Genomic DNA, 13,749 nt, shown 5'->3' with positions numbered 1-13,749 from the left:
ATACCATGCCATAGAATAGTATACTTTGAGATTCCATACCATGCCATACCATACCATACCATAATAGTATACTATACCATACCATAATAGTATACTATACCATACCATACCATAATAGTATACTATACCATACCATACCATACCATACCATATAATAGTATACTATACCATACTATACCATACCATACCATATAATAGTATACTATACCATACCATACCATACCATAGTAGACTACGCCATATCATACCACGCCATAGAATAGTATACTTTGCCATTCCATACCATACCATACCATACCATACTATACCATAACAGTATACAATACCAATACCATACCATAGTATACCATTTCATACCATACCATACCATAGTAGACTATGCCAGACTTCACCATACCATACCATACCATACCATACCATACTATACCATACCATATCATTCCATACCATATTATTGTTGTTGGCCTTTTAGCTGCTCCGACCATCAGAGGACCATTGGGTCCGCACATAGAAGCTTGGCACGGGTTTTATGCTGGATGCCATATCTGACGCAACTCCCTCATTTTATCCAGGCTAGGCTTCTATCCAGTGGCTGGGGATTGGGCAATGGCTGGAAATTGATACCATAATATAATATACCATAACATACAATAGTATACTATTTCATACCATACCATACCATACTACATCATAACATACCATACCATATATTAACATACCATACCATACCATACCATACTATACTATACTATACTATACTATACTATTCCTTACCATATCATACACTGTCATACTACAGTATACCACACCATAGAATGACATAACACGCTATACTATACTATACTATACTATACTATACTATACTATACTATACTATACTACAGTATACTATACTACAGTATACTATACTACAGTATACTACACTACACTACACTATACTATACTATACTATACTATACTATACTATACTATACTATACTGTACTTTGCTGTCTGATGCTGTGCTATGGTATGATATTAAATATTAAATAAATAAATATATTAAATAAACCAAACCATAAAATGTATGCTGTGTGTAGCATCCTATAAAAAATACCAAGTACTGTATGCTTAATATTATACTTTACTATGCATATTCTACGGTGTATGCTGTAGAAGCTACACTATAACATATTGTGTAATACCATGTGCAATAGGTACAGTATATGCTATATACTACGCTATACTACTGTATACTATATACAAAGTATATACTATACTATAGTATACCATACTATACCATGCTATACTATACTATTCTTACCATATCATACACTGTCATACTACAGTATACCACACCATAGAATGACATAACACGCTATACTATACTATACTACAGTATACTACACTACACTATACTACACTACACTATACTATACAGTACTTTGCTGTCTGATGCTGTGCTATGGTATGATATTAAATATTAAATAAATAAATATATTAAATAAACCAAACCATAAAATGTATGCTGTGTGTAGCATACTATAAAATACCAGGTACTGTATGCTTAATATTAAACTTTACTATGCATACTCTACCATGTATGCTGTAGAAGCTACACTATAACATACTGTGTAATACCATGTGCAATATGTACAGTATATGCTATATACTACGCTATACTACTGTATACTATATACAAAGTATATACCATACTATAGTATCCCATACTATACTATACTATACTATACTATTCCTTACCATATCATACACTGTCATACTACAGTATACCACACCATAGAATGACATAACACGCTATACTATACTATACTACAGTATACTATACTATACTACACTATACTACAGTATACTACACTATACTACACTACACTACACTATACAGTACTTTGCTGTCTGATGCTGTGCTATGGTATGATATTAAATATTAAATAAATAAATATATTAAATAAACCAAACCATAAACTGTATGCTGTGTGTAGCATACTATAAAATACCAGGAACTGTATGCTTAATATTATACTTTACTATGCATACTCTACGGTGTATGCTGTAGAAGCTACACTATAACATACTGTGTAATACCATGTGCAATAGGTACAGTATATGCTATATACTACGCTATACTATACACTCTATGCTACAGTATGTTTCAATTTACACATTTTTCACACTTTACATTTATTTTTGTAGATCAACATATGTTGTGTGAGGTTTCACTGTTTTAGTTTTACACCTGAGGTACAATGATGTTTTAGCCAAGAATAAATGGACACTTGGGGTAGTTAAAACCATAAACTTCTTGTCACTCACTTGACACATTTCTCTCTCTCTCTTTCTCTCTCTCTCTCTCTTAGTCAATGGAGACCCAGATGCAGCTCTATCCTGGTTTGATGCAGCTGAAATCCGACATTAGTGGACAGAGTGATGTGGATGGATCCAACGTACTGCGTCGCGGGCCAATGGGTATTGAGGTTCAGGGCTCGGGGGCCGTGGCTGAGACACGAATTGTGCGCCTGATCGAGCCACTGAAAGAAAGGAGGCGGATTCTTCTGGCCTCCAAAGAAATGCACCAAGTCACACAGGATCTGGAAGATGAGATTGTGAGTCTTTTGTTTCTCATTTTGTCCATCCTCTCTTTTTATCATGTTACAACCTTTCTAATAACTCTGCATTTTTAGTCAGTACCTGCTTTCTGACTGGCTGGCTTCTTTCTAAATGATCATATATAACATCTCTCTCTGTCCGATATTTTGATATATCCGCAGGTGTGGATTCAGGAGCGATTACCATTGGCCTCCTCTACAGAATACGGCACCAATATGCAGAGCGTACAGCAGCTGGTTAAAAACCACGAGGTGGGATTTTGATAAAAAACATTCTTTTATTGTTTTTTCATAAAAAGGTGGTGCAGCACAATGGTAGGGTGGTAGTTCACTCCTTATTTTCTGGCATTTGTTCACACACAGGCCTTGCAGATGGAGATGCAGTCCAGAAAGGGTCGTGTCGAGGAGGTGCTGGAGAGAGCTGAGGCAGTCGCCGCCCTTCGCACTCCTGAGGTGGAGATTGTCAGAGAGGGAGCGATGCACGTGAGGCAGCTTTGGGAGGTGCTACAGATGGAGACAGAGCGTCGTACGGTGATGCTGGATGCAGTAAGTCATGCCCAGCAATACTACACTGAGGCAGCAAAGGCAGAGTCCTGGCTCAGCGGGCAAAAGCTTCATGTTCTCAATGAGGAGGATGGCAATGTAAGCTTAACATCTACTACAAAGTAGCATTTATGTATAAAACATAACAGAAATGATACATAAAACATAAAGATTTTTCACCTTATATGATATGTTTGGCAGGATGAAGCAAGCACACTAAGGCTGCTAAAGGAGCAGTTGGCCTTAGAGCAGAAGGTGGAGAATTACGCAGAGACCGTGGGTTTCCTGTCTCAGCAGTGCCGCCGACTGTTGGAGCTGGGACATCCTGATAGGTAAACACTTATCTAGGTACCTGAAGGAGTAAACATTCTTAGAAAACATTTGAAAAGATAAACATTCTTAAAAACACCTGAACAGGTCAACATTATTTTTTTTTAAACACCCAAACTGGTAAACATTCTTTAAAGAAACACCTGAACAGGTAAACATTCTTTCAAAACACCTGAACAGGTAAACATTCTTTCAAAAAACACCTGGAGAGATAAACCAAATTTTTTAAACATGCAAACTGCTAAACATTCTTTAAAGAAACACCGTAACAGGTAAAGATCTCCCCAAAAAACCACCTAAACAGGAAAACATGCTTTTTTTTAAACACCCGAACTGGAAAAGATTCTTTCAAAAAACACCCGAACAGGTAAAGATTCTTTAAAAAAACACCCAAACAGGTAAACATTCTTTTAAAAAACACCTGAACAGGTAAACATTCTTTAACAACACACCCAAACAGGTAAACATTCTTTCACAACACACCTGAACAGGTAAACATTCTTTCACAACACACCTGAACAGGTAAACATTCTTTCAAAAAACACCTGGGGTCCGTTCTTCGTACGTCGCTTGACACATCCGAGATAAACTGACACATCTAAGATGAGATCATTGTGCTAATTATGATCTGGCTAAGTCGGTTCTTCGAGCTCACCTGTTGTTAATGATAAGTGTAGCTGGATTGAGTTGTCTAGGATTATTGCGCGTTCGTGCGTTGGTTTAAAAGGCGATATGCATCGACAGTAGAAACACTGATCACAAGCCCTCCGATTGGTTGACGGAATAGAAAAAGAGCAGCTTTTTTTTTTGTAACACGTGTTATGCGCCTTTTTTTAAATATTTTTTTCAAATACATGTATACTTTTATATTGTTTGTTATAATTAAATTAGTTGCGTTTATATAATTTATCAATATGAAAATATTTATTTTTAATTATATATAATTATTTATTTGAATATTCATGACAAACCCCTGAAAAATAAATGTGTCGCAAAATAAACATTATACAAGAATTTGTATTAATGGTCTTGATGGCTGTCTCGTGCCTAGGGTTTATTATAATAGTAATATAATATTTAATAATAAACCTATGAATTTATCTTATGATATAATATTTGATAGCGATTATATATGCAAGATCCTTTTCTTTTCCCACGTGAGTCAGTCCGCCTCAGTCGTGCTCTTTAACCAATCAGATGTGACCTTGCCATTTCAACCAATCATAACCCGCCAGGAGCGCAGCCTCCCAAGCAGGTTCAAGCTTACGGATATGTTGCCATGACAGCAAATGTGAGAAGCGCATCGAAGAACGAAACAATCCAAGATCAGGACAAATCCACAACAATCAAATCCAGCTAACTGAGTTAGCGACAGACGAAGAACCGACCCCTGAATGGGTAAACATTCTTTCAAAAAACACCTGAAGAAATAAACATTATTTTTTAAACATGCAAACTGGTAAACATTCTTTAAAGAAACACCAAAACAGGTCATAAATACATTAAATAAAAAAAAAGATAAACTTTTTAAAAATGCATGTGCAGTACAGTAATACATTTATTTTTTTGTAAAAATATCCAAACAGATAAAGATTCTTCAAAACACTCGAACAGGTAAAGATTTTTTTTTAATGCCCAAAAAGGTAAACATTCTTATTTTAAACACCTGAACAGGTAAACACTTTTAAACACTTGAACAGTTCAGTTTAAAGACTTGGGAACTCTCAGAACACCAGGACAGCTAAAGCAGATAAACATTCGCATGAGGACTTGTATTGAGGATAAGTATTTGGACCTGAACAGGTAACCCTTTTCCCCTGAATTTAAAGTTAACCTTACTGAGTAACTTTATTAATGAGTAACATTATTAACACTTCAAATTACGACTAGCGTTACTGTAATGAGTTATGTTAATGACTCTTGACATTAAAGCTAGCCATGGCTTCCTGTTTTCAGCGAGCAGATTACTAAGCAGCAGGCGCACATCGACCGGCTCTACGTCTCCCTGAAGGACCTGGTGGAGCAGAAGAAGACCAAGCTGGAGCAGCAGTACTGGCTCTACCAGCTGAAAAAGGAGGTGGAGTCTCTGGAGAAGTGGATCTCAGAGAGAGAGGCTGTCGCCAGCTCCACTGAGCTTGGCCAGGACCTGGAACATGTTACAGTCAGTCACATAAAAAGCTAAATATTCGAAAAAGCTAATATTTGAGTTTATTGCTCAAAGACCTTGAGCAAGATCTTTTTTTGGCCTGGTTGCATGCAGGTGTTGCAGGAGAGGTTCACTGAATTTCGGGCAGAAACAAGCACCGCAGGACAGAGGCAGATGGACTCGGTGAACAAGATGGTGAACGAGATGATCGACTGCGGCCACTCAGACGCCGCCACTATCGCCGAGTGGAAGGATGGCCTGAACGAGTCCTGGGCCGACCTGCAGGAGCTGATGGAGACCAGAGCACAGATGCTCGCCGCCTCACATCAACTCCAAAAGTTCTTCACTAACTGCCAGGAGGTTGACTTATGATCCACTAATGCTCAACCCCCCCGCCAACACAAAACACACATTTTTTTGTGTATAATGAAACATTACTGCAAATCATATGATATACTACAACCTTTCTATTTTGATTAATGCCTTACATTTGTATATGTGCATGTTTAGGTGCTGGTGCAAATTGAGGGAAAGATGAGGCAGTTACCGGAGGTACGTTCATGCCAGGTGAGCACCGCCAACCCCGGCACACTACAGAGACTGCTGCACTCCTTTGAACACTCTCTGCAGCTGCTTGTCTCGCAGGTAAGAAACACTGTTACACTGAAACACACTCTTATACACTCCTACTCATTCTGCTACACTCTAGTTCACTATAATATACTTTGCCATACTCCAGTACGCTCTGTATTTAATGAAACTAGAAATTAAATATTCTAATATTTTGAAATGATGGCATAATTGTCGGAAATAAAAAACTTGATATTCAATTAATATAGAATATGATTGTATGTGTTTAACTTTTTGAATTAAAATATATAAATAACATTTCCTCGAGATATATACAGTATATACTGCATTTATACTGTACATTTACTGTATATACTGTATACACATAAAAATATATTGTAATTTTATTAAAAAAAAATTCTTTAAATTAACAGGTGCGTCAGTTGCAAGAGAACGCATCTCAGCTCCGTGCGATCTATGCTGGCGAGAAGGCCGACACGATCCTGGTCCGTGAACAAGAAGTGATGCGCGCATGGAAGGAACTCCTCGTGGCGTGTGAGGGCAGCCGTGTACAGGTTACTACGGTGACGGACAAAATCCAATTCTTCGCCATGGTTCGTGAGCTGAGCATGTGGACAGATGGGATCATGGGACAAATCGGTCCAGTTGAGGACGCACGGTATAAATCATTACCTTTTTGCAGACAAACTCATATTTACAAACTTTTTTTTAGGAGATTTTATAAACTTTCCACAACTTTTTTATTATAAGCTGTATGCATATGTTTGTGTGTTTGTGTTTCTTAGCGACATGTCTTCCCTGGAGTGCATGATTTCCCAGCACCAAAACCTGAAAAGTAAAATGGAGAGCAAAAGCAAGAACTTCATGCACTGTGTGGAGATGGGCAAGATGCTTCTCGCAGCACACAATCCTGCAGCTGAGGAGGTACAGGACACACAGTCACAAAATACAAGGGCCATTAATGTCTCTCCATCGTTCCTGCCTTGAGCTCACTCTGTCTCTTTGTGATGCTTGTAGGTGAAGGAGAAGTTGGAGTATGTGATGGCAAAGCAGAAAGATCTGAACGATAAGTGGGAGCAGCACTGGGAGAAACTCCAGCGCAGTAAGCAAATCCTCACGATGATCATTTAGTTGCTGCAGCCCGGCGTGGTAAATGCAGCACGGAGCCCCAAACAGCTCGTTTTCACTGTCATAAATCCAGTTTAATATTTATACCACAAACAAAATGAAGCTTTAAAAATGAGCTTACGGAAATCAAACATATCACTTTCAGTACAGCAGCCTGAGAAGGGGGTCTAACATTATTTGATGCCATTTGCGTCTACAGTGCAGAAACGGATACAGTCTGCACAAAAAAGCAAGGCTGAAGGGACGTGGCACACGACAAAGGAGTCACTTAGCAGTGGTGGTGAGGCAGAGGGCGGGGCTGACGAGGTGGAGCAGCTGATTCGCAGGCACGAGGCGTTCCGTAAGGCGGCAACAACTTGGAAAGAGCACTTCAGCTCCTTACGACAGGTTGGCATGGCAACAACCAATAAAACACATATCATCTACTTCTAATTTATATCGGGGTTTTTTATTACCCATCCATCCATCTATTCATCTTTCTAAACACTATTTCATCTATTAATTTATTCATCTAGCACATTACCATTAACCAGCCATCTCATGGCTTATCATTAAATTGTTTATATATCTCTCCATCGGCTTATTCATCCACTCATCCATCCATCCATCCATTTATCTAGAGTGCTGTAAAAAAGTGCTGGACATTCTCCTTCAGGATTTTCTGGTAGAGCGCAGAATTCATGGCTCTATTAATTATGTCAAGCTGTCCAGGTGCTGAAGCAGCAAAGCAATTACTTTTACCTTTTTTCCCTAATAAATGAAATCATCATATAAAAGATGCATTTTGTATTTACTCAGGTTATCTTAGTTTATATTTAAATTTATTTGATCTCAATCATTTAAAATTTAAAAAATATGCAAAACTTCAGGAAGTCAGGAAAGGGGCAAATACATTTAAACAGCATTTTCCTTTTATTTAGTTTAAGAAGTATTCACAGGCTGCTGGAGAAGTAACATTACTGAATGCTGAATTAATAAAGGTGAGCCGACTGAGAAAACATTTTTTCCAGACGTTACTGAGCATCTTGGTGGCTTAAGGAGTTTTAAGCTCAAGGTTACAGCAGCTGAGTTGACTTACTGCCAGTAGAAGAAACATCATCAGTACACTTCATCAATTAGACAGTTGGCTCCTTTGAAACACAGGGATTGGTATAAAATGGGTGTAGCAGAGGGGTGGAAGAAATAACCTTTTGGAACACTCATGCTGAATAATTATGTATATGATCTCTGTCCCCTTCCAGGTTGAGAAACTGAAAGAAGAGCAAAGCAAGCAGTCCACCGCCTCATCTCTCCTCAACAGACAGATGTTTCCTCTTTCCTGCCTCGTGCCGAGCTCTTCCTCATCCTCATCTTCCTCGTCTCTTTTTAGGAGCCCTCTGCAGGACATGCTCCTGGAATCCAAATCTGGTTCAGACCTTACACATACCCCACATGCTTTTGCACAGAGGCTAGGATCTGCACTGAATCCCTATGCTCCCGTCATGAACGGCTCCCCCTACCACAGGCTTAACCAACAAGTCGGGATGTTGGGCACAAACAGCTCCAGTCAAACTGGGTTAAACCAACAGGGTGTTTTTGGGGTGGACAGCTCGAGTTACACTGGCATAAACCAACTCGGCATGTTGGGTTCAGACAGCTCCAGCTACACTGGACTGAATCAACAAGGTGTCACAGGAGCCAATGGCCTGAACCCCCTTAGTGCCATGGGGATGACCGAGCCCAAAACCGCATTTGCCTGGCAGCAGCTCAAAGCTGACATGCAGCCCAGAATCAACCACATGCACAAGGCTGTAGGTCCTTTGTTAGAGGCCCATGCTGGGCACTTGGTCCCGATGGGTGTACCAGTGGGCACTGAGGCATCCCTGGAGCTGCTCCACGGACGGCTGCAGAGGGACCCTCGTGGCAGCCGGTCAGACCCGCAAATGGACCATCTGCGCAGGGAGAGGGAGTACCGGCTCGGGCGTCACACCTCCAGTGAGCAGGAGATCCAGGCACGTTTAAATGAGCTACCAATGATTGTGCGCCAGGAGAGGCACCAGCGGCGCAGGCTAGAGCGCCAGTCGTCCAGCGAGCATGAAGGCAGTGGTAGGCAGAGAATTCAGAAACAGGACTCCAGTGACCAGGAGTCAGGAAAAGAAGGGTCAGACAAGAAGCAGACAGGGTAAGGCAAGAATGTGTACTGTATGTTTGCGCGCTTCTGTTCTTACATTGTATTTTTATAATTAATGTTGTGTATAAGCATGAATGCAATGGGCTGATTTAAGGGAGTCTATATCTGTACATTTGTAATAAACAAGAGCAAATGACTAAGAGACATTTTTACATGTTTTACAAAATAAAGACCAGATGAAGATAGTTACATGGACTCTTGTTTGCATTGGTGGGTAATAAGAAATGGAGGGATGTGTGCCACTGAATTTGTCCTTTATAAGAGGATGAGTCAAAAATTATCCACACTCCGGTTATATTAAAATCTCATTGGGTGTCTTATCAGAACTTTCCGTTTAAGGCTACTGTCTCCCAAGTCACTGCTGTGCAGATGCGAATGTGTTACATCATTGTATTTGTCACTGCAGTGCGAGCAAAAATGGATGCCCTGCTTGTGATTTGCAGGAAAGAAGGGCAGTGTGCAGCGATTCAATTGTGTATGGTCTGAGGGTGTACCTGGTACCGAAACAACTCACGAAAGAGAATAAACAGAAGTGTTTGGATATCTGCAAACTAAATTTGGAATGATACTCTAAGGAAGGTGAAAGTTTCTTAAAAAAGAATAATTACAGGTGACTAGACACGGATTCATCACTATGAGTCTGAGAGTAAACAGCAGAGTATGGAACGGAAACATCCTCAAAATGCAGACCAAGAAAAAGATCAAAAGTCAACCATCAGCTGGAAAAATTTATCAATGCTTACAGTTTTCTGTGATTCTCAAGGTCCAGTATTCGAATATTATCAGGAAAAATGTTGAACAATCAACAGTGCTTGTTACAGTGAGACGCTTAGTGAAGAGCTGAAGCCTAAACTTTTATTTAGATTAAACGCAGAGGACTGATATCTGAGGTCGTCTTGATCTTGCAGGATAATGCACGTCCACACACTTATGCCCACAGTGTTGACACTCTCTAACTTGGTTATGAGGTGGTAAAGCATCCTCCCTATTATCCTGATCTTACTCCATTGGACTTTCACCTGTTTGGTTCCCTAAAAGCAGAACTAAGATTTACTTCTGATGAAGAAGTGAAGACAGTGGTGCATTCATGGCTCGCAGCTCAGCCTAAAATTTTTTTAATGAGGGAATACTAAAGCTTGTTGACAGATAGACAAAGTGTATTTAAAATGCAAGATGGTTATGTAGAAAAATTATGTATTTGTATTTTGTAGTTAGTGAAAATAAATTCTATGGTCAGAGTGCGGATTATTTTTGACTCACACCCAGTATTATTGAACTAGTTGAGTTTGTTCATTTAAAAACAATTTACACTTAAGTATTTGTGTCTGTCTTTCTTGCTGTTGTAGGGAAAAACGCTCCACTATGGCTGAGATAGTGGAACAGGTGCAGGAGAGAGAAGCATGCCATGTGAGTACTTAAGCTTTATTTACCGTAACACAAGAATAACTAAATCCACTCTGCTTTCTTTTCTTTAACACTGATTCTGCGGGTAAGTCTCTAGAAAAGAAGTGGCCATTATTTTTACATTTTGGTGTGTTCCTAAAACATTTTGGGTGTTTGAGACAGCTACCAAATCTCTCTGTCTCTTAGGCGAGGGGAGAGGTGTATCGTCCTCCCAGCAGTCTCTCTGCCCCTGTCTCTCGTCTTGACCGGCCTCGAGCTCGCGATCGCCCAAAACCACGACGACGGCCGCGTCCTAAAGAACCCGAGGAGACGCGTCGGTCACGGTCAGCACCGGCTCAGAGCACGCCAAGCACACCGCAGCCACCTACACATACCGTTCACGAGGAGGGCTTCCTGTACCGCAAACACGAAGAGGAAGGCAAGGAAAAGAGCCCCAACAGGTGCTGCTAATGTACTTACAAATTGATTAGCTCGTTCTTTGTGGGTGGTAAAATGGACACCCACAGGAAGTACATTCGCATATATAATGTCCGTCTCCATTCACAGCAAGTCGTGGGTGAACCTGTACTGTGTGCTCAACAAAGGCGAGATCGGCTTCTACAAGGACGCCAGGAACACGACGACCCCATACAACGACGAGCCGCTCCTCAACCTGGCCATGTGTACCTTCGACACCACTAACGGCTACAAGAAGAAGAAAAACGTCTTCATCCTAAGGTAGGTTTCGGACATACAGTAAATCAAGTGCTACAAGTCTCCAAGGTTAGCTTTGAAGGTCATGGAAAGCATTACAGCAAGAAACACTGCCTGTAAAAAACTGTTTTTACCCACTGCAGGAGTGAAACCGATGGGGATTACATCTTCCTGGCCAAAGATGAGGTAAGATTAAAGATGCTTCATCACAGTTACAGCATAAAGACCTAAATGAAATTAAAAAATTTTTAGGACAGCTACTTGTATTACTGATTGTGTGTGTGTGTGTGTGTGTGTGTGTGTGGGTGCACAGGAGGACTTGAAGCGTTGGGTGAACAGCATAAACGCCAGCCTGAGCGAGATCGAGGAGATCGCCAAGTGGGAAAAACCCACCACTTCGTCGACCGACCCCGACAAATCCGAACGCAAGGAGCGCTCCGAAGGGGCGGAGCCATCTGAGAAGTCGGAGCGATCTGATCGATCGGACAAGCGAGAGGGGGAGAAAAGCTCCGAAAGTTCGGAAAAGAGGGACACATTGGAAAGAAAGAGGATGGAACGACGAGGAAGGGAGCGAGGAGAGGAAGAGAGAGGAGCGCGAGATAGGGGAGAAAGAGGAGAGCGTGGGGAGAAAGGAGAGAGAGGAGAAAGAGGAGACAGAGAGAGGGAGAGAGAGCGGGATAGGGGAGACCGGAGTTCCAGGGGTTCCAGCACCTCGGGGAAGAGTAAATGATACGCTCAACTCGTCCATCCATTCATCCATCTTTCCATAGATCTACCAAGAATGGAGGAGAGGAAAAGAACGAGTGCTTTTACTTCTCCATCACCCTGATGACACGCTGTTGAGGTTTTTCCAGTAAACACAGCGTCCAAAGAGAGAGTCTTGCAAAAGCGTAGGAATTATTCTTGTCCTATAATTAGTAAACGAAGACGAAAATGATATCGCTCAGATATCTGAATAGCGTTTTAACGAAAGCAATATGATGTACGCAGTAGTCTATTTAATATCGGATTCATACTCGCCCCCATTGTTTGTGTGTGAGAGAGAAAGTGAAAGCAGGAGAAAAGTGTGTGTATGCCTATGAAAAATGTGAATACACTCAGGACTAGAACTGAAAGGAGCAGATGCAAGTGCAAACACACTCACATGTACCACACACAGGTTATACTTTCCACTAATTAGTCAGATGTTGTTATCCTGCTTCAGTAGCAACGCATAGTCAAGAAACATTCATTTAGATCTTCTAAAGATAAACCGTGAAATATAAACAGTTTCCTGTACACTTATTTCAAAATAAACGAGTTATCGATCATGTTCAGTAGAGACGTGAGACTAACGTAGGCAACAAGTTTTCAAAGTTTGACATGCAGTAATTTAGAGTGAACCACCAGCAAATCACCTAAATCCATGGGTATAAGGTACATCAATCAGCCATAACTTTAACACAGCCACCATGTGTACTAAACAACATTGATTACCAACTATACACAGCAAACTGGTGACAGGATCATGGCCACTCATGGGCTTACCCATGCCTGTGGGGACCATAGGCCAGCCCATCCTTTCCGATCCCACAGAAAAGCCAGCACTTGACACAAATCATCAAACAAAGTCAATGCTGGCTGTGATAGAAAGGCACCAGAACCCAAGTGCACCACAGCCTGCTGCACATGGGGCCCAGCAGGCAAAAAGCTGCTGACCTGGAATCCAAATTCCCCAGATCCCATCGGGATGGGATGTGCCCAACAAACAAAAGTCCAATCCATAGAGGCCCCACCGCAGAGGATCCGCTCTCAACGTCCTGGTGCCAGACATCACAGCATACCCCCAGAGACCCTGCAAAGCCATGCCCCGTGAGGCAAGACCCACTCAGTCGCACAAGGGGAACCCAAAACCTAGGTAGTTTTATTGTTACGGCTGATCTGTGTATCTACAAAATAACCAAAAGTTAACAAATCCCAACAGTTTCTTTGCAATTGTGTGTCTATTACGCCAAGTGAAATCCAGATAAAGGGCAGAAAGTAAAAAAGTAAAATGGACAACATGGAAGAAAGCATATGTTCTGCTAGTTTACATTTACATTTACATTTAGGCATTTGGCAGACGCTCTTATCCAGAGCGACTTACATTTTTTTTTATCTCAT

General features: G+C 40.9%; 1 protein-coding gene across 1 annotated transcript in view; it reads left to right on the top strand.

The window, feature by feature from the left end:
* sptbn4a (spectrin, beta, non-erythrocytic 4a) overlaps positions 1-13,665 on the top strand; it is a 25,180-nt gene extending 11,515 nt beyond the window's left edge. The window contains exons 4-20 of the mRNA XM_053485694.1: positions 2,354-2,599; positions 2,765-2,854; positions 2,966-3,244; positions 3,347-3,477; positions 5,432-5,636; positions 5,736-5,981; positions 6,132-6,266; positions 6,626-6,870; positions 6,998-7,136; positions 7,230-7,314; positions 7,540-7,727; positions 8,582-9,501; positions 10,857-10,917; positions 11,101-11,354; positions 11,461-11,631; positions 11,751-11,793; positions 11,921-13,665. Of these exons, the coding sequence (XP_053341669.1) occupies positions 2,354-2,599; positions 2,765-2,854; positions 2,966-3,244; positions 3,347-3,477; positions 5,432-5,636; positions 5,736-5,981; positions 6,132-6,266; positions 6,626-6,870; positions 6,998-7,136; positions 7,230-7,314; positions 7,540-7,727; positions 8,582-9,501; positions 10,857-10,917; positions 11,101-11,354; positions 11,461-11,631; positions 11,751-11,793; positions 11,921-12,337 (3,855 nt within the window). The 3' untranslated portion in view covers positions 12,338-13,665. The remainder of the gene's footprint in view (positions 1-2,353; positions 2,600-2,764; positions 2,855-2,965; positions 3,245-3,346; positions 3,478-5,431; positions 5,637-5,735; positions 5,982-6,131; positions 6,267-6,625; positions 6,871-6,997; positions 7,137-7,229; positions 7,315-7,539; positions 7,728-8,581; positions 9,502-10,856; positions 10,918-11,100; positions 11,355-11,460; positions 11,632-11,750; positions 11,794-11,920) is intronic.
* The last annotated feature ends 84 nt before the right edge of the window (positions 13,666-13,749 follow it).

The sequence above is a fragment of the Clarias gariepinus genome, chromosome 24 (genome assembly GCF_024256425.1).
Source record: "Clarias gariepinus isolate MV-2021 ecotype Netherlands chromosome 24, CGAR_prim_01v2, whole genome shotgun sequence".
Classification (NCBI taxonomy): domain Eukaryota; kingdom Metazoa; phylum Chordata; class Actinopteri; order Siluriformes; family Clariidae; genus Clarias; species Clarias gariepinus.
Note: the sequence above shows the minus strand (reverse complement) of the source record. Positions and strands in the feature narration are given on the sequence as shown.